Genomic DNA, 25,469 nt, shown 5'->3' with positions numbered 1-25,469 from the left:
TATAGTTACTTTATTATTGATTAAAAACAAATCAATGACATTGTTTATTATTGTACTTTAGTTGTTTATGACTTAACTACATTTTGCTATTTATTTTTTGTTTATTTAATACATTAATAAAAATATTTATTTGCTATTTAATAACAATAATAATAATAACAGTTATTGTTGTTGTATTTATTATTGAAAAAAATAAATAGCATAAACTTACTGTGGGCGAATTATGATCTAGGCTTCTCTGTGTGATTCACCCTTTATAGAGCTAAAACCAAGTTTCCAAAGTGACTAAACAGGTTAATCCACTGCAAAAGAGCCATTTAATTTAAAGGAAGATAAAAGTCTCCTCGGTCTTTAAAAGCTATATGGCTGTACTGTACGTAAGGAAGGGATTTTCCCCCTATAGTCCTATCACCTTCACAGAAAAACGACACTCATGATTCTCATGGAAACTAATCCTGCATTCGTCCTCAGCTCCTTCCATTCATTCTGTTGGCCAGGCAGCTGGTCACCCCATCTGGAGCTCTGTTACAGTGAGATGGGCAGGGGCGTAGTTTATCACATAATAAGGCAGAATAGTTTCTATACTGTAATAAATGCTATGTCAGTTAGCACTGCATTGTTCATATACTTTATTTATTACCTGGAGATGACTTGACAAACACAAATAAACCATATTGTCGCAATCGAATGTTTAAAGTCTTCATGTTTCCAAACGTTTCTGTTTTTCTGAAAACTGTTTTCATACAGCATAGCTGGACGCTTTTGTCCATATTAGGAATTTCCTCATATGACTTTCTGTGCGAGAGCGCCCTCCGGCTTCGAGTATGAATGAAACATACACTGCATGAGTGTTTAGCACTCCGCGATGTTCATCTCGCCTTATTCTGGGTCTGAATAAAACATCAGATCATGCACAGACTATCCTGTCTCTTTGAATTGAAATCTATATTTATTCACACGGGCTCTTGAAATCCTCTATGTGAACACACTTGCCCGAAAAAGTGCGGGGGACGAATTTACGTGATATTAAAAGTGGAGGGGACACGTCCCCCGCATAATCTACGCCCCTGGAGATGGGAGCCGGATTTTTGCAGCAAATCCAAAGCGTAAAAGCAGTATTTGCATGTGTAGCCATGGGGGAGGGTAGAAGAACACACAATCTCAAACTGCACTGAGTAAAATACTTTCATAGGACCTCCTCAGTGTGTCATTTTAGGAAACATACTGTGTAGTGGGCCTAACAAGATCTGTGGACAAGCACTTTTTTTTGAACAAGTTTTTATGAACAATGCATCTATAAATAAGCAAACTACTAATTTAACCTGTTTTGGGAACTCTTTCTTCACTTTAGAACTTACCACACACAGAAAAGGTGTGACTATAGTCCAACTCCACTTCATCCAGGGATTTGGTCTGTAACCAATCATCTCTTCAATCGCATCATAGAAATTATCAGCGCCTGTGAAGAGGAGGAGTGTTTTCAGGTATCACATTCAAACACATTATGATCCTAGAGTCCACATAGACTTGTACGTAGTTACTGCTTTAAGATGGGAATTACATTAGCAGTTTATTAATTTTTGTTCTAACTGTTGTGCTGTAAGGTTTTTTTTTAACTGTATTGTGCAAACAATGCAGTATGTTATCAGGAAAATCCCCCATATTAAAAACTATCAATGTTTTAACCTGAATCTACCTGCATGCAGGGTTTAAGCCACCTCAGCAGCAGCTCTTTTAACAAGAGAAGTTGGCATGCACTAACATATTCATGACACATTTAAATTTAGAAATCATGGCCATGACAGTAGGGAACAAAGATGTTATGCACGCTTTCAGAACTAGGTTAAATTGTACAGTAGAAACCCTGATTTTGGCACTAAATCATTCTAATTGACCCACACTCTGTTCAAACAAAGAACCACACCTTAGAATATTTCACAATCATTCCTTTCATAACAAGTAATTTGTCAGCAATAAGGGCTTTGTTTCATCTCCCAAGAAAAGAGAACTCATTTGCTGGTTTGCTGGCACTTTTCATCAATAGGTTAAGAAATAGTGTTTAAAAGTCAAAATTAGTAAGTTTTTGTCAGTGAGTTGAGGTGCTTAACCATAATAATTAAATAAAATTCTAAGTAAAAAGTTCTAATATAAACTATAGGTAACAGAGTTGCAGATTTAGCCTTTATTAGCTACCTAGCTAGCTAGTTAAAGGTCAAATTTTGACAAAAAAAATATTTGTTTTATCTTTTCTCTTACAATAGCAGTAACAGGGTTGAAGGGTCCAAATGTGTTTTACAACTTTGGTATAACAATTTTAAATATTATTATTAGTAAAAGTTGGAAAATTATGCAGTAACAGGGTTGCAGATTTAGGCTAAATTACTCTGTTACTCAGCAGGGTGAGCTACTTATGGGTTACATGATGATTTTTATTTTAAAATCATATTTAATAAATAAACATCATGTTTACAATAAATAAAAAGAGACATTTGCTTGATCTTTTTTTTTCTTAGAATAATTTTGGTAACGAACAAAGTCGACATTCAATTTCTGTGAAAAAAAATCTGGGAAAGTGCAAATGAGATCATGCTGTAAATGGATCCAAATGTGTTTTACTTCTTTGGTATAACAATTTTAAATAATATTATTAGTAATAGGCGGGAAAGCATGCAGTAACAGGGTTGCAGATTTAGTCTAAATTACTCTGTTACTCAGCAGGGGCAAGCTAATTAGAGATACGAATTTTGTAGTAAAGGATAAACTCAAGTTTCCAATAAATAAAAGATACATATATTTTTGATCTTTTCTTTTTCCCCAATAATAATTTTGGTAACAGGGTGGAATGGCATAATGAACAAAGTCAACATTCATTTTTTGACCAATGAGGTCATGCTGCAAATGGGCCCAAATGTCTTAGGTATAACAATTTTAAAGATTAGTATTAGTAATAGGCGGAAAAGCATGAAGTAACAGGGTTGCAAATTTATTAATTAGTCTAAATTACTCTGTTACTCAGCAGGGGCGTGCTGGTTAGAGGCCAAATGTTGATTTTGTAGTTAAGGATAAACTCATATTTCTAACAAATAAAATATACATTGTTCTTTGATCTCTTTTTTTTCTTACACCAACTTCAGTAACTGTGTTGAATGGCTAACTTATGCAGTCAACACACTCTGACAAAACACACCTTTTTGTAATTTTCAGTGCAGTCCTTTCAAGATTGGATTTTTTAGGCGTGTTTAATTAGAGATGGAGTTAAACTCTGCAGGACAGTTACTATCTCTGCTCAAGGGTATCACAGTTACAAGGATTATAATTTGATATGACAGGGAAATCATGCAGTAACAGGGTTGAACTCAATTCTAAATCTTACGTTTTTACAGTTGAAAACATAACGGTAACAGGGTTTATTATTTTAAAGTACTGGCACACCAATTCGTACCCTATTCATGAAAAGTGCCTGCTCCAGTACACCATTATGAATAGAAGTCACATTTTCTGTTTACTACTTATACTTACCATAAACCCAGGCTACAGCAATACATTCAAAGAATGCAACCCATAAAAGGCACACGCCACTGGCTGCATAGTAGTCAAAGAGTTGAAACACATACATGCCACCCTGAAAATCAGACACACAAAAAAAATAAATAAATGATTGAAAAAGAGAGTAGGAACGGGTACATGCTATAATTGCAAGGCCAACACAATGGAGGACTGTTATGAGCAACGGTTGGCTAAACACTTAACTAGTTTTCTTTTGGCATTTGTTGAACAATACATTCAGGGGTGACATAAGACATTATGTCACGGAACAAATGGGACACTGTGTGGCTCAAACCACAGAATAGCATTCCCAGTTTATCACTGTTCCAGGGCTTAGCAATCAGGGGCCGAGATTTGAAGGGGCCCAAAAGAATCTTAGATGTGCATTGTCGGACCAGGCAGGATCTCCTAGTATAGCAGTGTGATTCCTCTGTGGAATTCTCACTGCTCAAAGCAGGTCAGGACATCCATAAAAAGACATAGAACTGGGAGCGATAAGGCACTGCAGGGAGTGGAGGCCTCTTCCTTATGGGAGAGAGCATGGGCAGTAGATTTGGCATGAGTCTGGCGGTCTTGATTACAGGAACTGAGGGTTTGGTTGAGGGCCACATACTATCAAATGACAATGTCACAAAAATCCTAAAAGGAAAACATATGGTGCCTGACCATTCAACTAAGCTGCATTTGATACGGTCTTTATTTAGCCAGGAGAAACCAGCTGGTCCAATTTGTTGGCAAAGTGGTAAAGACCAGAATTAGAATGGATTTTGAAGGGAAATGCTTCATAAAAGAGTATTTGAGTGTCGTACTTACCTCGGTGACCATGGTAAGTCCCAACAGGTAGCTCACAAAACAGACTATAGCTATGAAGATTTCACGCCGATAACCCTTCCTTAGGAAGGATGGATACAGATCCACTAGGGATGTGATCTGCCCTTCCACTTCGACAAACTGGGAAAAGAATGAAACACTGTCAGCACAAACTGGTTTCTTGACTCAAGCTGAAAGGGCAAAGATTTCATATTTTGAGTGGATATTATACAGTACAAAATGACAAAGGAAGAAAGAAGCTCATGGAATACATGGAATGCCATGTTTTATAATAATAAACCTACCACGAGTTTGTGGCTTTTAGTTCATTACTATTAGCTTGAAGCTAGTGCACAACAAATACAATTTTAGGAGATACACATTACAAATGTAATATTTTGTACAATAAAATTGCTGTCTAGAATGAGCATGCCCTTCCCCAATACCACTCACTGTCATCACAGCCCATGTTCCGGTTTCAATAAGAAATAGGTCAGTGAAGAAAATAAAGTTCAGCATCAGTTTGATTGGTTTATAAAGTTGTGACATACTGTAGTGAAATGTATCTATTACTGTAAGTAGTACTGTACATATATCCCCCTTTAATGTTATCCAGCACAGCTGCATGAATATTATTGTAGATACTTAATTTAACAGTTCAAGTTCCACACCCCAGTTTAGTGTACCCCCTGGATGTGGATGGACACTGATTTAGCAGAGTGTTCAATTTCACTGAGACTGAGAAATATGATAGTGCAGGACTGCTGTATGGCCTATTAGCTGCCAACAAAGTTTTTTTTTTCTTCCTTGTTTGTTACCATGTTTTCTTGTGTGGCTTAATTTGCTATACTGATCTGTTGTTGGATTTACAGAGCTTTTTAATTCTTTCAGAAATCTTTAGAAATTAGGGGGAAAAAATAAAATAAGCAAAACAAAATTATAACTATTAGGTGGTTATATATATATATATATTTTTTTTTTTTCCATTTAAACTCTGTGAACATATAATTTAATTGTATTTAACCTATTGCACTTTAAATGTTAGCTAAGAAATTTGCATTAGCCGTCAGCCATTTAATTCCAAAAATGTTTTTTTAAAAGGTCCACAGACTGGGTTGAATATCAACATCTGGCTGCATGTCATTACTACTCTGTAAACTAGCAGTACTCAAGCTGTTTAGCATCACAGTTTTTCATTTGATACTCACCTGACTGTCGAGGCCCAACAGCAGAAGCATGATGAAGAAAAGAATTGCCCAAAACGTTGGAAGTGGCATCATACTCACAGCTTTAGGGTAAGCAATGAAGGCCAAGCCAGGACCTATTGGGAAGAGAACAGAGGGGGGTGGGGAAGTGGAGAGAGTACAATTAGCAAGGCTAGCAATTTGCACACTTTGATCTATGCCGGTGTGGCGCGTTTCGTTGTTGGCACAGATCAAAAGGAGACATGAAAGAAAAAAGGAGCGAGTAACTACATGACAATGTGATCAAGCCAGGCAAATTTACTGCCAGTGGTTCATTGCAAGTCCAATGATTGTTTCAGTGCATCTTCTTGCGAAATTAGCATCTTAAGGTTTGCTTCAGCTGTTTCGAAATCTACAAAATGTTTCATGAGCAGTGTGATATTTCCCATGTGTAACACTACAGGTTACATATTCAACACTACAAAGAACAACTTAAAAGGTAACATACAAACACCTCCATTTGCTACTGCAACATAAAATGTAGAATTCAATCTGTTCAACAGAGGTTAAATGCAAAAACAAGCACAATGCATATAATAAAACCATGAAACAATGACCAACATAGCATAATGTCAAAGTACAATAAAATGCACTTTCCACAGAGTCAGGTTGATGCATCTATGACTGACCACCCCAAAATTGACTTCTCTTTTGCAAAAAGCTTATTTTAGCTGCATGACATTTGTAATGTTTAGAAATGTATCCAACCAAATCATCCTTAAAGTCTCCCTGATAAGGATCCTGTGGCTCAATACAACCGAAACTGTGCCGATATGCACGGAAGTTCAAGTAAAGTTTAGGTTTGTGTGTCTTATAAACAAAGTGATAAAGATGTATGTTGTGTGCACCTCGCTTGAGCCAGACATACCAAAGTCTCCACAGAGGAGGGCCAAAGCATGAACAACTGCAGAGATTTGGAAAAACTTGAGATTAAAAAGCAGCCGTTACATCAACTGATCTCTTTCACTATGAGACTTACTGAAGATGAACCTGGACAACAGGTCTTAAAGCAGCGTGAAAGATGAAGAGCCATTTTGAGAAACATCTGACATGAACTAGATGGTCAAAAGTATATAGACACCAGAACATCCCACCTATATGCACTTGTTGAACATTTACTTTCAAAACCATGAGCTTCCACTCTTTTGGGGAAGGTGTTCCAGTAGATATTGGAAAAAGGATTTGCTCCCATTCACACACAATTAATGGGTGACTGAGGTCTGGCTCACAGTCAATGTTTCAGTTCATGCAAAAGATGCTCAGTGGTGTTCAGGTCTGAACTTCTTCCACAACAGTCTCAGTAAACCAATCTGTCTTTAAGTCTGCATGGTTGTATATTTCATTGTAGGCACCTGCTTGTAAGCAAAGGGTGTAGCTGAAATAGCCAAGCACATTAAATAGAAGAAGGTGTCAACATACTTTTGGCCATGTAGTGTGTCCAGGGTAGAAAAAGGAACCAATAGGAACTGACTTGGCGACCTTAGTCAAATTGCATAGAGTTCTCGAGGACTTAAACCCAAACTCTCCATAAGCATGTTGTAAATTGCCTCTATCCTGAACTTGGCACAAGATGCTTCTTGATTAGGGTCACCAGTGGAAACTGTCTTGAACAGCAGGCAATGCTGTTTCACACAACAGTTGATTCTTCACCATTAGTGGACTAGGCCTTAATGTTCCCAGTGGATCCAAGAACACGCTCTCCGCACAGTTCTACAGTTGACTCCAAGCAAATTCCGCTTCCCACCGAGAGACCTTCTACATTTCGCTAATTCATTTTGGTTTTTATCTGATGAATAACGAAGAAGAATCCAAATTTTAGGCCTTCTTTTTAGTCCTAGGACCTGGAACTACTTTTATTGGCTCCGAATTGTTTACAGTCGTCGATTTTTCCCGCCGTTTTCACTACAGGGTTGACCAAACTTTTTCGTGATGTTATTTGCAGCAGCAGTGCCCACCATCACTGCTACTTGACCCTCGTACCTGACTCTGCCACATCGGCTATGTCCACCCCTTGCTCTTGTGCCATGAAGCCCAGGACGGAAAATATTGCGAAGCCAGACACAAAACTTGTAGCGCTGTTCAGGCCTCCCAGCAGCAAACAGTCCCTATGTCACACATATGTCATGGAGTTTGTTAATTAACACAAAGGAGCCCTACGAGTGAAATGTATCCATTACTGTAAGTAGTACTGTACATATATCCCCCTTTAATGTTATCCAGCACAGCTGCATGAATATTATTGTAGATACTTAATTTAACAGTTCAAGTTCCACACCCCAGTTTAGTGTACCCCCTGGATGTGGATGGACACTGATTTAGCAGAGTGTTCAATTTCACTGAGACTGAGAAATATGATAGTGCAGGACTGCTGTATGGCCTATTAGCTGCCAACAAAGTTTTTTTTTTCTTCCTTGTTTGTTACCATGTTTTCTTGTGTGGCTTAATTTGCTATACTGATCTGTTGTTGGATTTACAGAGCTTTTTAATTCTTTCAGAAATCTTTAGAAATTAGGGGGAAAAAATAAAATAAGCAAAACAAAATTATAACTATTAGGTGGTTATATATATATATATTTTATTTTTTTTTTCCATTTAAACTCTGTGAACATATAATTTAATTGTATTTAACCTATTGCACTTTAAATGTTAGCTAAGAAATTTGCATTAGCCGTCAGCCATTTAATTCCAAAAATGTTTTTTTAAAAGGTCCACAGACTGGGTTGAATATCAACATCTGGCTGCATGTCATTACTACTCTGTAAACTAGCAGTACTCAAGCTGTTTAGCATCACAGTTTTTCATTTGATACTCACCTGACTGTCGAGGCCCAACAGCAGAAGCATGATGAAGAAAAGAATTGCCCAAAACGTTGGAAGTGGCATCATACTCACAGCTTTAGGGTAAGCAATGAAGGCCAAGCCAGGACCTATTGGGAAGAGAACAGAGGGGGGTGGGGAAGTGGAGAGAGTACAATTAGCAAGGCTAGCAATTTGCACACTTTGATCTATGCCGGTGTGGCGCGTTTCGTTGTTGGCACAGATCAAAAGGAGACATGAAAGAAAAAAGGAGCGAGTAACTACATGACAATGTGATCAAGCCAGGCAAATTTACTGCCAGTGGTTCATTGCAAGTCCAATGATTGTTTCAGTGCATCTTCTTGCGAAATTAGCATCTTAAGGTTTGCTTCAGCTGTTTCGAAATCTACAAAATGTTTCATGAGCAGTGTGATATTTCCCATGTGTAACACTACAGGTTACATATTCAACACTACAAAGAACAACTTAAAAGGTAACATACAAACACCTCCATTTGCTACTGCAACATAAAATGTAGAATTCAATCTGTTCAACAGAGGTTAAATGCAAAAACAAGCACAATGCATATAATAAAACCATGAAACAATGACCAACATAGCATAATGTCAAAGTACAATAAAATGCACTTTCCACAGAGTCAGGTTGATGCATCTATGACTGACCACCCCAAAATTGACTTCTCTTTTGCAAAAAGCTTATTTTAGCTGCATGACATTTGTAATGTTTAGAAATGTATCCAACCAAATCATCCTTAAAGTCTCCCTGATAAGGATCCTGTGGCTCAATACAACCGAAACTGTGCCGATATGCACGGAAGTTCAAGTAAAGTTTAGGTTTGTGTGTCTTATAAACAAAGTGATAAAGATGTATGTTGTGTGCACCTCGCTTGAGCCAGACATACCAAAGTCTCCACAGAGGAGGGCCAAAGCATGAACAACTGCAGAGATTTGGAAAAACTTGAGATTAAAAAGCAGCCGTTACATCAACTGATCTCTTTCACTATGAGACTTACTGAAGATGAACCTGGACAACAGGTCTTAAAGCAGCGTGAAAGATGAAGAGCCATTTTGAGAAACATCTGACATGAACTAGATGGTCAAAAGTATATAGACACCAGAACATCCCACCTATATGCACTTGTTGAACATTTACTTTCAAAACCATGAGCTTCCACTCTTTTGGGGAAGGTGTTCCAGTAGATATTGGAAAAAGGATTTGCTCCCATTCACACACAATTAATGGGTGACTGAGGTCTGGCTCACAGTCAATGTTTCAGTTCATGCAAAAGATGCTCAGTGGTGTTCAGGTCTGAACTTCTTCCACAACAGTCTCAGTAAACCAATCTGTCTTTAAGTCTGCATGGTTGTATATTTCATTGTAGGCACCTGCTTGTAAGCAAAGGGTGTAGCTGAAATAGCCAAGCACATTAAATAGAAGAAGGTGTCAACATACTTTTGGCCATGTAGTGTGTCCAGGGTAGAAAAAGGAACCAATAGGAACTGACTTGGCGACCTTAGTCAAATTGCATAGAGTTCTCGAGGACTTAAACCCAAACTCTCCATAAGCATGTTGTAAATTGCCTCTATCCTGAACTTGGCACAAGATGCTTCTTGATTAGGGTCACCAGTGGAAACTGTCTTGAACAGCAGGCAATGCTGTTTCACACAACAGTTGATTCTTCACCATTAGTGGACTAGGCCTTAATGTTCCCAGTGGATCCAAGAACACGCTCTCCGCACAGTTCTACAGTTGACTCCAAGCAAATTCCGCTTCCCACCGAGAGACCTTCTACATTTCGCTAATTCATTTTGGTTTTTATCTGATGAATAACGAAGAAGAATCCAAATTTTAGGCCTTCTTTTTAGTCCTAGGACCTGGAACTACTTTTATTGGCTCCGAATTGTTTACAGTCGTCGATTTTTCCCGCCGTTTTCACTACAGGGTTGACCAAACTTTTTCGTGATGTTATTTGCAGCAGCAGTGCCCACCATCACTGCTACTTGACCCTCGTACCTGACTCTGCCACATCGGCTATGTCCACCCCTTGCTCTTGTGCCATGAAGCCCAGGACGGAAAATATTGCGAAGCCAGACACAAAACTTGTAGCGCTGTTCAGGCCTCCCAGCAGCAAACAGTCCCTATGTCACACATATGTCATGGAGTTTGTTAATTAACACAAAGGAGCCCTACGTTCCCACTTTGCCCGTTCACTGGACTAAGCCCCCCTCCCGCCCCCGGGGCGTCGACACACACCTGTAGCAGTTGTATTTGTACTTGTTGTAGCTTCCCAGTGACGTCATGGCTCCAAGACAGATGGCATAAGAGAAGAAAATCTGTGTCCCTGCATCGATCCACACCTAGACACAAGACGCCAAACCATTTGCTGACTGACAACATGAATTCAGCAAACCCAAATATTTGCATGCGTTCAGCCTCTCGTAGGTCCTCCAGAACTGGATACATCATGAAGGACTAATCTAAATTGTTTCAACAACTACATGTCATGTTTAGATTTGTAGCTTTCTGACTGAGGCCATCATGATCTTTATTTATGTCGACTCTTTTGCATAGTTTGGGTTTCTCTCTGTAAACTGTACATCTGAAGTTTATTCTGGTTTTAAGTTGCAGAGGGTCACTGGTGTACATTATGTTGACAAGTGTAAACAGCACTTTTCCTGCTGAAAAGTCCATCTTAGTTGGCTGATTTATATTGGTTAGTGCTGATTTAGTAGCTAGACAGCTGGTGGACTAGCATAGTCATGTTGTTCACCAGCAAAACCTAGCTTTGGAAGTTGGTCGACCTAGAGTTGGTCTTTCTGTTGCAGCTAGTTGACCAAGATAGTCTTGCTGGTTAAGCTAGTTAAGCTTGATGGAGTCCAGCACCCAAAACACAACATATGCTAGGAACCAACTATGTTGGTCTTTTCAGCAGGGTTGAAAGCCATAGAAACCAAAGTGATGTGGAATCAAGTTTTGGTGGGTAGGTGATATTGTAAAGCCTTTTGATGTAAATAGCTGAGATCTTACCTCTGGGTCTCCAAGGCGAGTCACATTTGGGTACAGATAAAATTTGATGCCCTCGGCTGCCCCAGGAAGAGTGACACCCCGTACAAGCAGGACAATTAACATGACAAATGGGAATGTTGCTGTGACGTACACAACCTAAGCAGAAAAGCCAAGAACACTGAGGTTAAATGTAATGCTATGGTTTTATGAAAACTCACAAACTTGGTTGGTGATTTGACAATTTAGAAATCTAAAGCAGAGCTTTTTCACAGGACTTTAAAAGACTTGTCACACTTTCCAACATTCTGAGATGACACTGTCAAAACCAAGGCTAACATGCAATTTACAGCTTAACTTCACTGACAGATTTATATTGTCTTTAGTGGATATACTTTTTGGCCAGCTGTTTTCCTCCCATCAAGTAATGTTTGGCTTGGCTAGAAATATTATGTTGACCACAATTCCATAAACTACATCAAAACATTAATTACCTGCAAGTAAATTTAAAATTGCATTGTGAATTTAAAATTGCATTACAAATATGTCACATAAAAAAAAAAAAAAAAATAAATAAATAAAAAATTCCTGGCATACTAAAATCCAAACACCAACTTTTTTTTTTTTTTTTTTTTTTTTTAGAACAGCATGAACCAGCTTTTATTGCATAAAGAAGTCTGTCTTAAAGTAGCTATTGCTAGAATTGCTATACAGCAATCTACTGTGACAGTGTCTTGGCAGGAGCCATGATAAGATTCACAAATGCATTCTCAAGGGGAATGTGTGCCCAAGTCAAGAGGTGCTGTCTGCTGATTGACTTTACAGTCTCTATTAGGAAGGAGGTGTGCTATAGTTACTATTGCTGTTAATAACCTGGGAACGGCTGATATGTTTGTTTATGTTGACAATACTGGCTAAGGTAGCATTCAAATTTCCCTAGCTACTAACTGACATTGTAAAAACTATTATTAGTAGTTCTTAAATTAACTGACTGAAGTTGAAAGAATTTGTGTTATGCAACCAGGCTCACCTTCCCAGTGGACTTAACACCTTTCCAGATGCAGAAGAAACAGATGACCCACACAGCGAGCAGACACAGAGCCAGGTCCCATTTAATATGACCCACCTGCTCGATACCGTCTGAGATGCTGAGGACATTTCGCCTGTGGCGGAAAGAATGTTTGCTGGTGAGACACTCTTAAGCTATGACAGATGAGTTCACTACAGATGAATAAGTGTTTATGTACAAATCAGAACAAGAAGCCAGTCATCATAGAGCAGGTGTAGCCAACTCTGCTCCTGGAGGGATACCTTCCTGCAGACTTCAGTTCCAACTCTGCGCCACACCTGCCTGTAATTTCAAGTAACCTTGAACACCTTGATTCAATGGCTCAGCTGTGTTTGATTAGGTTTGGAGCTAAACTCTGCAGGATACCTCCAGAGGCATGGTTAGATACACCTGGGGGATATTCCAGAAAGGTTCTGTGACATACCCAGGTAAGTTTATGGATAAGTTAACGGAAAACCTCAATTTTCGGTTCCAAAAGCGGATATAAATTTCAGGGTATGTAAGCAGCCATAGCAATTTATGCTCTAAACATAATCTTCTCCAGATTAGTTTATCTTGTGTGTTCACCATGAACATACACTGGGTTGACAACTTCCTCACAGTTGCGGTTTTGGCATACCTCGAGTAAGCAAGTTTTGGGTTAATCATCTGAAAGTTCAGGATGTGTGTGATGGTAAGTTAACCTTGCTTTCTGGAATACACCCCTGCCATAGAGTTATAATACCACCACTAGTCTTCTGCTAGCTCAGGTGTGTGCAGTCCTGCTCCTAGAGGGCCTCCTTCCTGCAGAGTTTGGCTTTAACCTTCTCGATCACACCTTCTTGAAGACCTTAAGGTGTGTTTAATTAGGGGTGGAGCTAAACTCCATAAATATTGGTCTTTAGAAGGCAGTCTGGAGATCTAAACCAGGGATGGGCAACTCCGGTCCTGGAGGGCTACTGTCCTACAGAATTTGGCTCCATCTCTAATCAAACACACCTGTAAAATCTAACCTTAGTCTTCAGGATTGGTTGAAATTACCAGCAGGTGGATAGAGCTAAACTCTGCAGGCCTTCCAGGGCCGAAGTTGCCCATCCCTGCTCTAGACCCTTCGGTCTATGTTTAAAGCATTAGCACTATTGGGACTGCTCCTCGGGACCCACTGTTCTGCTGGGTTTAGTTAAAATAGGCCTGAACCTGCTAACCAAAGTCTGCAAGATTACTTTGGTTTTAAGATTTAAGCTAGTAGTGTTGAAGCAGTATTGTATCTAAACTCTGCAAGCTAGTGGATCTCCCGAATACCCATAATCTATAGCATCTATAGCAAGTATGTTGAAGGCCCATAAGGTATTTACAATGAGAACATCACTAAGAGGGTAAAGGAGCTCCAGAGTCTTTGGGAGTGATTTAGGACAACTGTACAGATAAATGAGGCAATGTCTTTGGTTCATAACCCCACAACTTCTTCTCAACTAAAAGCTGATAGCTGGAATTGGATGGCTTTCAAAGCACAAAACAATATTGTACTAAAGTAATGAGTACTTACTCCCAGAACTCAGTGACGGGGGAAGTGAAGTTAGTGGCGTTCGCAGCCACCCAGAGTGTCTTGTTCTTGCGGAAGGTATCCTCCACACAATTTTCTGTGTTCCATTTGTTGTTGCAGCTTGCCCAGGGAAGCTCTGGCTGAAAGCACTGGAACAGGTAGTACAAGCCCCAGGCCAGAATCACAATGTAGTAGATGTTCAGCAGAGAAACAATCACTATGGACGCATAGCCTATACCTGTACAAAGAAATGAGAGGTGATATTAAGCCAATGGCACACTGGACTGACTCAGCACATGGTAGTTGTGCCAAGTGTTTGCGATTTGTTATTATAACCTTAATGAATGCAATGAAAGGAGTTGTGCTCCAGTGGAGCATGAGAATGGATAAATAAGTGACAAACTTCTATGGGACCATCTTGTGCTTGCTGTCTAAACATGGAATAAACTGTCCAGAGTGGGAGGAAAGTGATGTAAGACATTGGTTTAGAGATTGAACTGTGTAAATCAATGTTGGCCACGCTGAGTCATTTGCTGGCAGAGGGATATGAGTAATTTAGCAGTTGCATATAATGATTGCTCACTAGTAATCTCTGTTTAAATAAGTAATGTATCTGTGATCAGAAGACATTTTTGTAAGGTTTGATATGCTCTTTGTTATATAAGAGATATTTCTGTGGAAATCTATTGTTTTTTTTTTTCTAGCAAGTAGTCATTTAGTCTGGGTTTTGATTCCTTTTGTAAGGGTATTAAGGACTATTCAACATGTGGCAAAGACAAGTTTATCTGCTTTGGTCTACATTAATATCTCCATAGGAATTAGCAGATGCTGCCATGCTTATATGGGAGCCCATAATGAATAATGTATTGGACAATGGAAATGTATAAATTATATTTAGATATATTTAGATATTTAATGAAAATGTAGAAGGATTTTTGAAAACGTGCACTATTCATAACTGCCGGTAGATTGACTAGTATTAACCTATTTTTTTTTAAATGGTTCTTGTCATTATTTAGATATATTTAGATATTTAATGAAAATGTAGAAGGATTTTTGAAAACATGTGCACTATTCATAACTGCCGGTAGATTGACTAGTATTAACCTATTTTTTTTTAAATGGTTCTTGTCATATGCTCTGAGAGGTGAGGAAGATAGGGTTGACCCTTACTGCTATTTTTGTAAACATAAATTGTTTCTTCTCTGGCATTAAAAGGGATATGTATTTCCTATCAGACACCCGACATAAAACCTGTATGTCTCACACAGCCTATCTTCAGATACAGCTGGTGGTATCTGTGACACCTCCCACTCTGTCCTTACCAAGGGGTCAGAGTGGTTGGCATGACCCCATTTGCCCCTGTTGGTAGATATGGTAACTACACCAACTGGCAGCAAAAAGCATCATTCTCAACTGACGGCCATTTAAATATACTGACGAAAGATCAAGCTACTTGATCAAGAAACTGACCTGTAAAAATGGGGCAAAGTTTCTCCCAGCAGGTGATTCCTCCCTCAGAGGTGAACTGACCGAGCGCCACCTCCAGGAAGAATACAGGCAGTCCTCCACCAAACAGGAAAATGAAGTATGGGATGAGAAAAGCACCTAAATGGAGCCAAGAGAAGATTCACTTAATTCTGTCAATTATTAGATCCTATTAACTGCTGGATTAGTGTTTAACTCATTTCTCGTGGAGTTCATCCAGTACAGTGTAAGGCTTTGACACTTGCTCTCATTCTCTTTTTGTACCTCTGTTGTTGTGAAGAAAGTGAATGTTATGACAATACCTTATTATGCTGGTGACTGTTGCACATTTGGAAATGTAAGGGGAAATCTAAGGGTACTTTTTCAGGAGATACTGTAAATGGAATATCTTTAATGTGTATCTCATTTCCAAAGTTAGCACATGATTGCTGTTTAGCCTTGATTAGCCTTAAAGAGACAGTTTATATATTATATTAAAAAAATGTTGTTCCAAATGTTTTACATTATTCTGTGAAACAGAAACGATTTTTTTGTAATTCACAATCGTCTCTCTTCCATGTAACAAAAGTGGATAGTGATGCATGCTGTCAGACTTCAAAAAAAAAAAGCACCATGAAAGTATTCCTTAGGACTCTTTCAAGTTATAAGTTCTTCGCTCTCAAATCATATTTGCGTGCATTTAATTAAAAATGCATTGTGATCGGGATACAAGAAAACTCATGATGTATGACATGTCTTTGAAAAACGTTATGGTGCTTATTTATACATTTATGAAATGTGACAGTTTAATCATTCACTTGTGCTCTATGGAAAAAGAGCATCTTCTAAACATCTCTGTGTGTATCCTACAGAACAAGATTATCATTTGGGTTTGAAAAAACATGATGGTGAGTAAATGATAACAGAAGTTTTATTTTTGAGTTGATTTATCCAATTGATATCCTCTGGGGCATATTCAAGAAATGACATTGAGAAATTAAGTTTTTACGACTGCCACATCGGTGTCCAAAGTCCAAAAGTATCAACAAATATGCTCACCTCCACCATTCTTGTAGCAGAGGTACGGGAACCGCCAAACGTTGCCTAAACCAACAAAGCCCCCGGCGACTGACAGAAGAAAGTCAAGCTTGCTAGCCCACTTTTCCCTTTGGGGATGTTTTCCCTCGGATTCATCCTCCGGCCTTGTGCCCGGGCTCTTTCCTGGGGAGGGTTTCAGAATGTCCTTGTGGAAGTCCTTTAGACACTGAAGTTTCTCCTTCTGGGCCATGCTATAAAGAAAACAAAGGGTCAGAACTCTTGACTGAACCCCGACGGCCTTAGGTTCAGATGTCAAAAAGATTGCGTTTAGTTTATAAAACATTTATAATTAGTCCAAACATTAATAGTTAATTTAGAACAGCAGCTTTTCCATGCGTGAGAAATGTTCACATGAGAAGATATCGTGATGGTTAACGTGATTCAAATAACGGCACCTTTGTGTGGTTTCAACACAGGAAATCTTCATGTACGACACAACTGCTAGCAAGTATCATGACTTGGTACAATAATATATCTATGAAAAGTGATAAGATTCATAGCTTTTTTTGTTGCTTGTGAAGTGTGTCTGTAGTCAACACAAAATAATGCTAAGAGATAACCACATAGCCAATGAGTAAGAAAACACATCAGCATTTTATACCAAAAGTCAGCATAAAAGCAAAATGGACACTCTCTTAATTCATGGCCTGGTCTTATTTTAAATGATTGGTGGACTATAAACCTATTATTTACACAATATATTCAGTTGTTTTGTCGAAGTAAATTCATTTTTTATGTTATAAATTGTACTTGATATTACTGGAAAACATATAAGAAAATAATTTTTGCCCTTAAAATACCTGTTTCACTCAGAAATACATTATGGCCCAAAAGGAAACCCAAATGCAATCATGCACATAAATTAATCCGATATATTAAAATCTCCTCAATTCATTCACTGCAGTTTTGCTGCAGAACTGGTATGTGTTTATCTTGCCCAAGTCCCTAACTAACACAGTGTTTATGCTGTCAGGATTCTGTTCAAGGATGGAGTAATTATGTCAGGCTTGGCGTCTTCTGTTTCAAAGCCTGAGCCAAACTTGCCATGGAGCCCCTGAGATGAATCCCAGAGAGTAAGATACCAAAGTCAACTCCAACATCTCTACCCGTTCCAGACTCCCTTACAGCTTGGCAACGCTTGAACAAACTATAGCCCCACTGTGAGGCCGCTTTCTTCAACACAAGCCTGCTTTTTTCCCTGCTCTCAAGGAGACGGAAGAAGAGGGGGAAAAAATCTGCGGTGTGTTTGACAATCAATAAATACACGTATATTCTCCTTTCTGTAGCTTTACTAAACATACGACTTAATAAACATGCTAACTAGTGTGGCAGCATGCCAGGACTCCAGTCTGTAGCGGTTCTCTGGATACCAGTTCAGTGACGTTTGTACGTCTTAAGTTCATTTAAATTGATCTTCCGGAGGTTTCTTAAAAGTCTAATACATTGAAAGTACAATTTACAACACTAAATAGTTCCGATTTAACTGATGATTCTCTGTTATATTTTTGAATTTAGCACAGAATCATTCACTTGGAAACATAAGACTCGAAAAATTTCAGGAAATTACGTTCATCCGCTTTAGGTAGGTTAAATCTGTGTGTTTCAAAGGCTTAGGAGCTCGCTACAACTCAAACACATTCTGTTACATAACTAGAGTGAAATCCTCCAGACACTTTCCATTTCCATTCAAAACACTCTGGTGACAAACTTTACTGGCTGAGAGTCAAAAAGAAAGCAAACAACTGGGTTGAAAAAAATGCAACTGGTAGGTGCCTTGTTGAACGTATTCAAATTGCAATGCCATTTTTGTCCATAAGTTGGCAAAAATTTAAACGTCAATAAAATAAATTCAGTTTTAAAGACATTTCTGATCTAAGTTTCTAATATCCGGCATGACAAAGTCACCATCAAAGTCTCATCTTTAACTTTATTCCTCAAATTTGACCCCTTTCCCATTATCCACAAACAAAAACATTCCCTCAAATTAACGCACTGCCTTTCACTTACATTTCCTTCATGGCTGAATCCAATAGGTCTGTGTTGTTCTCTCAGCAGACACCATACCTCTGACCACACGGCCCCAATCTCTCCAGGGCTCAGTGTAAGCCGAGGTGACACCACGTCCCGCCCACAGACTAAGACAATTAAAAGCAATCAGTAGATTGGTCGCAGCTTCGGAGCAGCGGATAACCCAAGCGTCAGTCGGCTCGATGGTAAATTTCCACTTCCCAGAAACTATTTATATTGGTGGCGTCCACTTGTGGCAACCCGAGCTGCAGACGCGACAAACAAGAGCATGTGGATGGAAATCCACACCTCTGTTGCGTTTCACTTGAACAGCTGATGGTTTCCAGGCTGTCGTCATGCCTCCTGCCATGAATAGCTTTTCATTTCAAGACAAGTAGCTTAGCTTAACATACTTTGACATATAGTCTAAGAACAATTATATACTTTTTGTTAAGTGGTTTGAAGACCGAGCAAAATATTTGACTGACTGACAAGTCTGACTTAGATTCCGGTCAGTAGCGAAGCAAAGACAAGGCCCAGCGCATTTAAATGTGGTGAGTAACAAAAGGCTATTGTACGACTTGTTTCCCTCAGCCTTTTTGCAATTGGCAGCACAGCCATGATAAAGGGACAATGGCGATTTGTGCTCATAGGACCATTTCTATGAATTTTGGATCGGGCAATTTGTTAAAAAATACAGAACAAAGGATCTGCTGGCATTTTCTTTTGCTCTTTTAGCGCACAGTGTTGGAATGCTGTGAAAACTCAGACACATGGCAGCCTACTTTGGGACACTGACTAGGTCTGTTTGATTCCCGAGCAGAAACAATAGACTTGAATCGCACCGAGCTGGTCAAAACTCTCAAGTTTTCTTCAATGGAAGATGGAGCAGCTTCACTCGGAAATCCACAATCAGTTGCCTCCTAATTGGAAGTGATTTGTTCTTCCGCATCTATAGGTCACATAGCCTGTGGTCGCAAGGGATTTGTTGGGCCATCAACTTTGTCATCTCAGCCGAGCGGCAGGAATGGCAGGATTGCTCCACACTCTCGACTATTGAGGGAGACTTCAGGTCTGGAGTCGGTGTGAGGCACTTGGCTCATTACATAACTATCCCTTTTTTAGAACCACGTACATTTCCTGAGTGCTCTCACATTAAATTCCTTCCTTTCCGCACTCGTTCCACCACATAAACGGAGTCCGGAGCGTTAGAAGCACACTCTTAGCCATTTATGTAAACCTCACAATGTAGCAATGATGCATGAAACTGAAGTCATGAGCATTAATGTCAAGTGTTGACAGCAGAGTTTGATCCACTTGTACATGATCTATGGCGTGATGCATTGTGCTCTCACACACTGCCTAGCCTTAGTGAACCAAACTGAATCACTGGAAGTTAAGACACTTGCATTTGAATCATGTTGCAGAGCTATAGTCATGGTGGGACGATTGACGAGGTGGTCCCACTGTGGTCCTCAAAAAGTTTGCCAAGGCCTCCTTGCAATTATCCTTACTAAAATATAATGGCCGCTATATTTTTTGATATATAACAATTTTTATATCATTAGAGATATACACCTTCAACAACATTGTATTACTATTAATATTGTAATATTAATGCTGTAAATAGAATAAATGTGATCTCCTTTGGTAAATATTTAAAAATGTTGCAATAAATGTATATCTTACTGTAAGCTGACAAGTTAACTTTGACGGCCCTACAAATATATTTTGTTAAATCTTTTTTTTTGTTTTTTTTTCCTATCAATTTTTTTATATATCTCCAGGCACTCACTTGTGGTCCCATGAGGGTCCTTTGACCCATTTTGAAAACCCTTGCATTTCGGTGCATGTTGCAAAGAACAAATCCAAACCAGTGGATTCAGGGTCAGTATGCTGATTATGAAATATAAATGAGAGAGGATCGAAGTAATGGTGTCAACTCTTGGAGAATAATTTAGAGTTAAGCACCTAAGATAGTGTAAAGGTTTTACACTGTTGGCTCTTCATTGTTAGCACTCCATGCATTGAAGATATTACATTGTTACATATTGATGTTGTTACAACACAAATAATAATTATTATTATTATCATAATCATTAATGTGGTCATTATGACTTTTGATTGCTACTTTATTCAAAACACAAAACCCATATTTTGTTTCCGCTAGAGGTTTATGCCATGAATCAAGTCAACTGGTCTGACTTGATATTTACGACTCCACAAATGTCTTCCTTGTTTAAGTGCAATATTTGTTGCCTGACCAAAACAAGAAGTGGAAAGGTGAAGACACTGTAAGTCACTGAAAAAAAAAATCCCAATGCATGCAAGATGCATTTTTATAGATGGCACTGGGGGACTGTTGCATACCAATACAAAAAACTAAAGTGGTCAAAATGATATTTAAAAGTGAACCGGGTCAGTGAACTGCATTCAGAAAGTGTGCTGTTCTGCTATCTGTCCTCTTTTTCATATTGTTGACATTTTAGGAAACGATACTGAATACAAATTTTGCATTATTCTGTCTGCTCAATGTGAAATTTGCCTCGAATTTTATATTAAAGAGAAACGACTAGATCAAAGAAGAAGAAAAACATGCTGGAAGAGTCCAAACTCTAAAGTGGTAAACTCAATTTTGGCCAGAGCTGTTTGTTGGCAGTCATGACACAGTATCGCCTTTGTTAACACGTCTTACTTTTTTATTGACATCAATTAAAAAGTAGCTCATATTTGCAGTTCTCTTTTATGACACTATATATAGGCAACACGCTGAATAACTGTTTCGCTGTTTTCGTCCTCACTAAAAAAAATGGCATCTGTCCCAAATGCATTGTGGCTGTGTCCCTGATCAGTGTGCTAGGTATGCTAAGCTGGCATGTGCACAGAAACCTAAACTCTGTATCCCTGTGTATTGTGTTTGTTTGAGCAGGGACTGCTAGATGAGGTGAACCTGCGAGAGACGACTTCAAGGTTGCACTGTCAGTTCATTTGTATGAGCCGAGGATGCTGGTCCAAACGAAAAGCTGTATTCTGTTTGGCCGGTTCGTGGCATCTCGTTGCTTAGCATCGCGTATTTAATACGGAAAGAATCTTGTTGGGAGCAGGTGTCTCGAGACGGGGTTTTTAAACTGGGAATGGCTTTTTTAGAAACGAGGAACTTCTAGCAAGACGCTGACAACTGTATCTAGCGCGTGTTTACATGGGAAAAAAACTCATCAGAGACGGACGCATGAACGCGTTCTATATAAACGACGCCTTAGAAGCGTTTTAAACGCCATTCACGCTGCTTTCAGTTACATTTCGTTTAGCTGTTGAACGCAAGAACGCGTCCTCGTGTGAGCCGTCGCCAAAAACGCGTCCAAGACCAACAACACCAAACCTACATCTGATTACTTTGAGGAGGCGCGTCCGTATCACTAACTTTCGCAGGATGTTACCTTTTTCCTTCAGAATGCATCTAACAGGTTGTTGACGCTGCATCTACAATCGCATCTTTGTGTGCAAAAATAAATAAATTCATTAATTATTAATAATAATCCGTTTGTGCTTTAGTTTGTCCGCTTGACACTGCTGAGGTGAATGTCTCGGGGTTTTTTAAAACCCTCAATGATGCAGGTTTTCATCGACGGACATCAAGCTGTCTATCTTAACTCTGTGCAGTCAGCACTCAAGTTATATTTGTCTAGAGTGGGACTGTAAGCAACTCAATGACAAGTGACAGCATCAACACAAACAGCGGACCGCCAGTTTAAAAGGCTATGGAATCATCATAAATCATAAAAACTAATTAAACGATTATATAATATGGCTATATTACTATATAGTCATGTTATAGGCTAATATATAAAATAAGCTTTACAATAATAACATTAAACAAAATCTTCTAAATAAACTGTCAAAGTACTTCCTGGATCCCTTAAACTATTTTCGGCATGCATGACAACTAAGTCAAGCTATTGAATTTTAAGTAAAGATGGGGAGGAAAGACTTAAAAAGATTCGGAAAACACTGAAATTAAGTAAAAAATAAAATAAAACATAAGTGGTATAGCATAAGTGCATGATACTAAATCCAAAGAGCAAACATGCGAAATAACGTTACCTTTATTGTTTATTTCCTTTAATTCCTTTGAAACGCTCTTGTCCCTTCTGTATTGTGCGGCGGCTCGGTGCTGAATAACAGCGGCAGCGGTAAATTTAGTTTATGAGCTTTTTTTCCTGACCTTTGTCTCTCAACATGGGTGACCATTAGACATCAGTTGTGGAAAAACACCGGCCTGCCTCCCGTCCGCGACAGCAGCGCGTCTTCTTAAAGCGCCCGCTTCCTGGGTTCAGAAAAGCGCGCCTCCAACGCGCATCACTGCTGCAGCTCCTCGTCTCGCTCCTCAACTGCGCCGCCACTGGCCAATGTTTGTCAGCACTGCTGGGTCAATACTTCTGCTTCGGAACAATAGTCTTAGTCTGAATAGAAAAGAACCAAACAACAGTTCGATGAAATGTGATTCATGCCTACAGAGCGATTCCTGTAGCTCATCTGGTAGATCACTTCAGTAGCAACTTTTGCAGTGCGAGTTCTGCCAAATACATGAGTGACGTTGATAGGTAATAGGAACCATCACAGCACCTCAGGCCCTTTGAGCTGGACAGCCTTTACCTGAACCTCAGACGAGAACATCTCTACGTTAATATCAGCTGTCTGAATAAGTGGCCTATTGGTACACTCTAAAAAATGCTGGGTTAAATACAACCCAGTGCTGGGTAAAATAGGGACAAACCCAGCAATTGGTTTGTTTTGACCCAGCGGTTGGGTTAAATGTTTAACCCAACCTTCTGGGTAGTAACCCAACCACTGGGTCAAAACAACCCAATTGCTGGGTTTGTCCCTATTTTCCCCAGCACTGGGTTGTATTTAACCCAGCATTTTTTAGAGTGTAACTGTACCTCCAGAGAGTTTTTGGGTGAAGGAACTGTTCACCCTAAAATGAAAATCTGCTGAAAATGTACTCACCCTCAGGTCATCCAAGATGTAGATGAGTTTATTCCGTCATTGGGGGAGATTTGGAGAAATGTAGCATTACATCACTTGCTCTGCAGTGAATGGGTGCCGTCAGAATGAGAGTCCAAACAGCTGATAAAAACATCACGATAATCCACAAGTAATCCACACAACTCCAGTTAATCAGTGAACATTTTATGAAGTAAGAATGTGCATTTTTGTAAGAAACACAAACATCACTAAGATATTTTTAACTTTAAAAAGGCTTCAGACTAAAAAAAAATTAAAAATCTCGCCTGAATCAGGAGAGAAATATGTACAGATCAAGCACCGTTTACAAGCAAAATCAATTCTAAACAAATGTGTTGGTGGATTTTTTTGATGTAAGACAATAACGGGATAGACTTTTTCCACTGAAGGAAACATTATTATAGATTATGGACTGGAGTGGTGTAGATTATTTGTGGATTATTGTGATGTTTTTATCAGATTTGGATGTTTTTATCAGATGTTTGGACTCTCATTCTGACGGCACCCATTCACTCCAAATGATCCATTGGTGAGCAAGTGATAGGCTATAATGTGAAATTTCTCTGATATTTCTCCGAAATTTCTCTGATAAATATCATTCCAAAGCAGTTTTACAGTGAAGTTCAAAAACCCAAAGAAAAGAAAAGAAAAGAAAAGAAAATCTTGAACTAACCAGTTTCTCATACTATGGCATGCTGGATCACCACTTGTTGTGCAAAGCAAAATCTGGACCCTGAAGAAAAGCCATCTGAGAACCATTAATTTCTCATTATCTGAGATGATTGAGGATTGAATTGAAATACAGTTTTACAGTCTATAAAACTTGTAAATCTAAAATTTCACGTGATAAATCGCAATTTAGCTGAAATGTACAGCTATGCCAAGTGGTTTTAATATTGTTTGTGTACATCTGCTTTTCAGCGGGAAAAACACACTTAATACAACCCCAAATTGACAGTAAACAACTCAATGGTTGACTTGGTGTTCTGCCTCTGCATGTGCAGCGAGTCCTGCTGCGGTTGTTGTGATTATGGCCCGTTTTCTGGCCCATGTTTACCTCAGCTTGACTGAATTAAGATGCTACCCACCCCGATACGAAGCATTACATTTTCTGTGTATCAAAACAGCGTCTAGCCTCTGACTAAAGTTTCTGTAATTTTCCACCACTCCTCGCTTGCACTTCACTTCTCTTATTTGATCACTTCTTTCCTTTCACAACAGTGTCACAACAGCAGTCTTGCGCAGCCCATTGCCTCAGGTCATCAAAATCATGCATCAGCTGTCAGTCACCTCTAGTGCATCTGCTTGCAATGCAAACATGCTGTCTGAATGTTTTTGCATGATTTTAGTGCACTGCAGTCGATCAAGTCAGAATCCCTTTAAGTCAGTTCACTCCGATGTTTTGAGGCCGTCAGGTAAAAGGAAATAAAAATCATAATCTACAAAACCAGACATTACAAAACAAATTCTGACAGCAATTGTATCACAAATGTTGCTTTTTTTGCTAAAATCATGCATTAAAAAAAAAAAAAAAAGTATATATGGTGGTGAGTTTGTCAACTATGTTACGGGTAAACTTTATGGGATGACAGGTAACATAGTTGACAAATTAACCATTATAACTCATAATTTCAAATTATCCGTAACAATGTACCCAAATATAGTTGACAGGCAATTAATATACTCACTGACAAATGGGAAATATATATATATATATATATATATATATATATATATATATATATCCGCCACAGAAGAAAATTACATCACATGATGCTGGTCACATGGTTTCATGATAACCCATTTTTTTAGTTTTCAGAGGGATGTTTGGTTAATAACATTGTTGACAGAATTTTGTGGCC

The 25,469-nt window shown here is 38.9% G+C and overlaps 1 protein-coding gene across 2 annotated transcripts in view; it reads right to left on the bottom strand.

The window, feature by feature from the left end:
* LOC107676359 (sodium- and chloride-dependent taurine transporter-like) overlaps positions 1 to 22,942 on the bottom strand; it is a 26,013-nt gene extending 3,071 nt beyond the window's left edge. The window contains exons 1-12 of one of the 2 annotated variants that reach the window (XM_016470880.1): positions 22,684 to 22,942; positions 16,537 to 16,766; positions 15,484 to 15,618; positions 14,014 to 14,248; positions 12,450 to 12,582; positions 11,444 to 11,578; positions 10,670 to 10,773; positions 10,430 to 10,554; positions 8,414 to 8,526; positions 4,360 to 4,497; positions 3,520 to 3,622; positions 1,359 to 1,459 (exon numbers count right to left, since the gene is read on the bottom strand). In XM_016470880.1, coding sequence (XP_016326366.1) covers positions 1,359 to 1,459; positions 3,520 to 3,622; positions 4,360 to 4,497; positions 8,414 to 8,526; positions 10,430 to 10,554; positions 10,670 to 10,773; positions 11,444 to 11,578; positions 12,450 to 12,582; positions 14,014 to 14,248; positions 15,484 to 15,618; positions 16,537 to 16,765 — 1,551 coding nt within the window. In that variant the 5' untranslated portion in view covers position 16,766; positions 22,684 to 22,942. Of the gene's footprint in view, positions 1 to 1,358; positions 1,460 to 3,519; positions 3,623 to 4,359; positions 4,498 to 8,413; positions 8,527 to 10,429; positions 10,555 to 10,669; positions 10,774 to 11,443; positions 11,579 to 12,449; positions 12,583 to 14,013; positions 14,249 to 15,483; positions 15,619 to 16,536; positions 16,767 to 18,582; positions 18,718 to 22,683 lie in introns of those variants that run through there. The other variant, XM_016470879.1, reaches the window with a different exon arrangement.
* Between the last annotated feature and the right edge of the window lie 2,527 nt (positions 22,943 to 25,469).

This window comes from Sinocyclocheilus anshuiensis, unplaced genomic scaffold (genome assembly GCF_001515605.1).
Source record: "Sinocyclocheilus anshuiensis isolate Anshui unplaced genomic scaffold, SAMN03320099.WGS_v1.1 scaffold4015, whole genome shotgun sequence".
Taxonomy (NCBI): domain Eukaryota; kingdom Metazoa; phylum Chordata; class Actinopteri; order Cypriniformes; family Cyprinidae; genus Sinocyclocheilus; species Sinocyclocheilus anshuiensis.
This window is presented reverse-complemented; position numbering and strand designations above follow the sequence as displayed.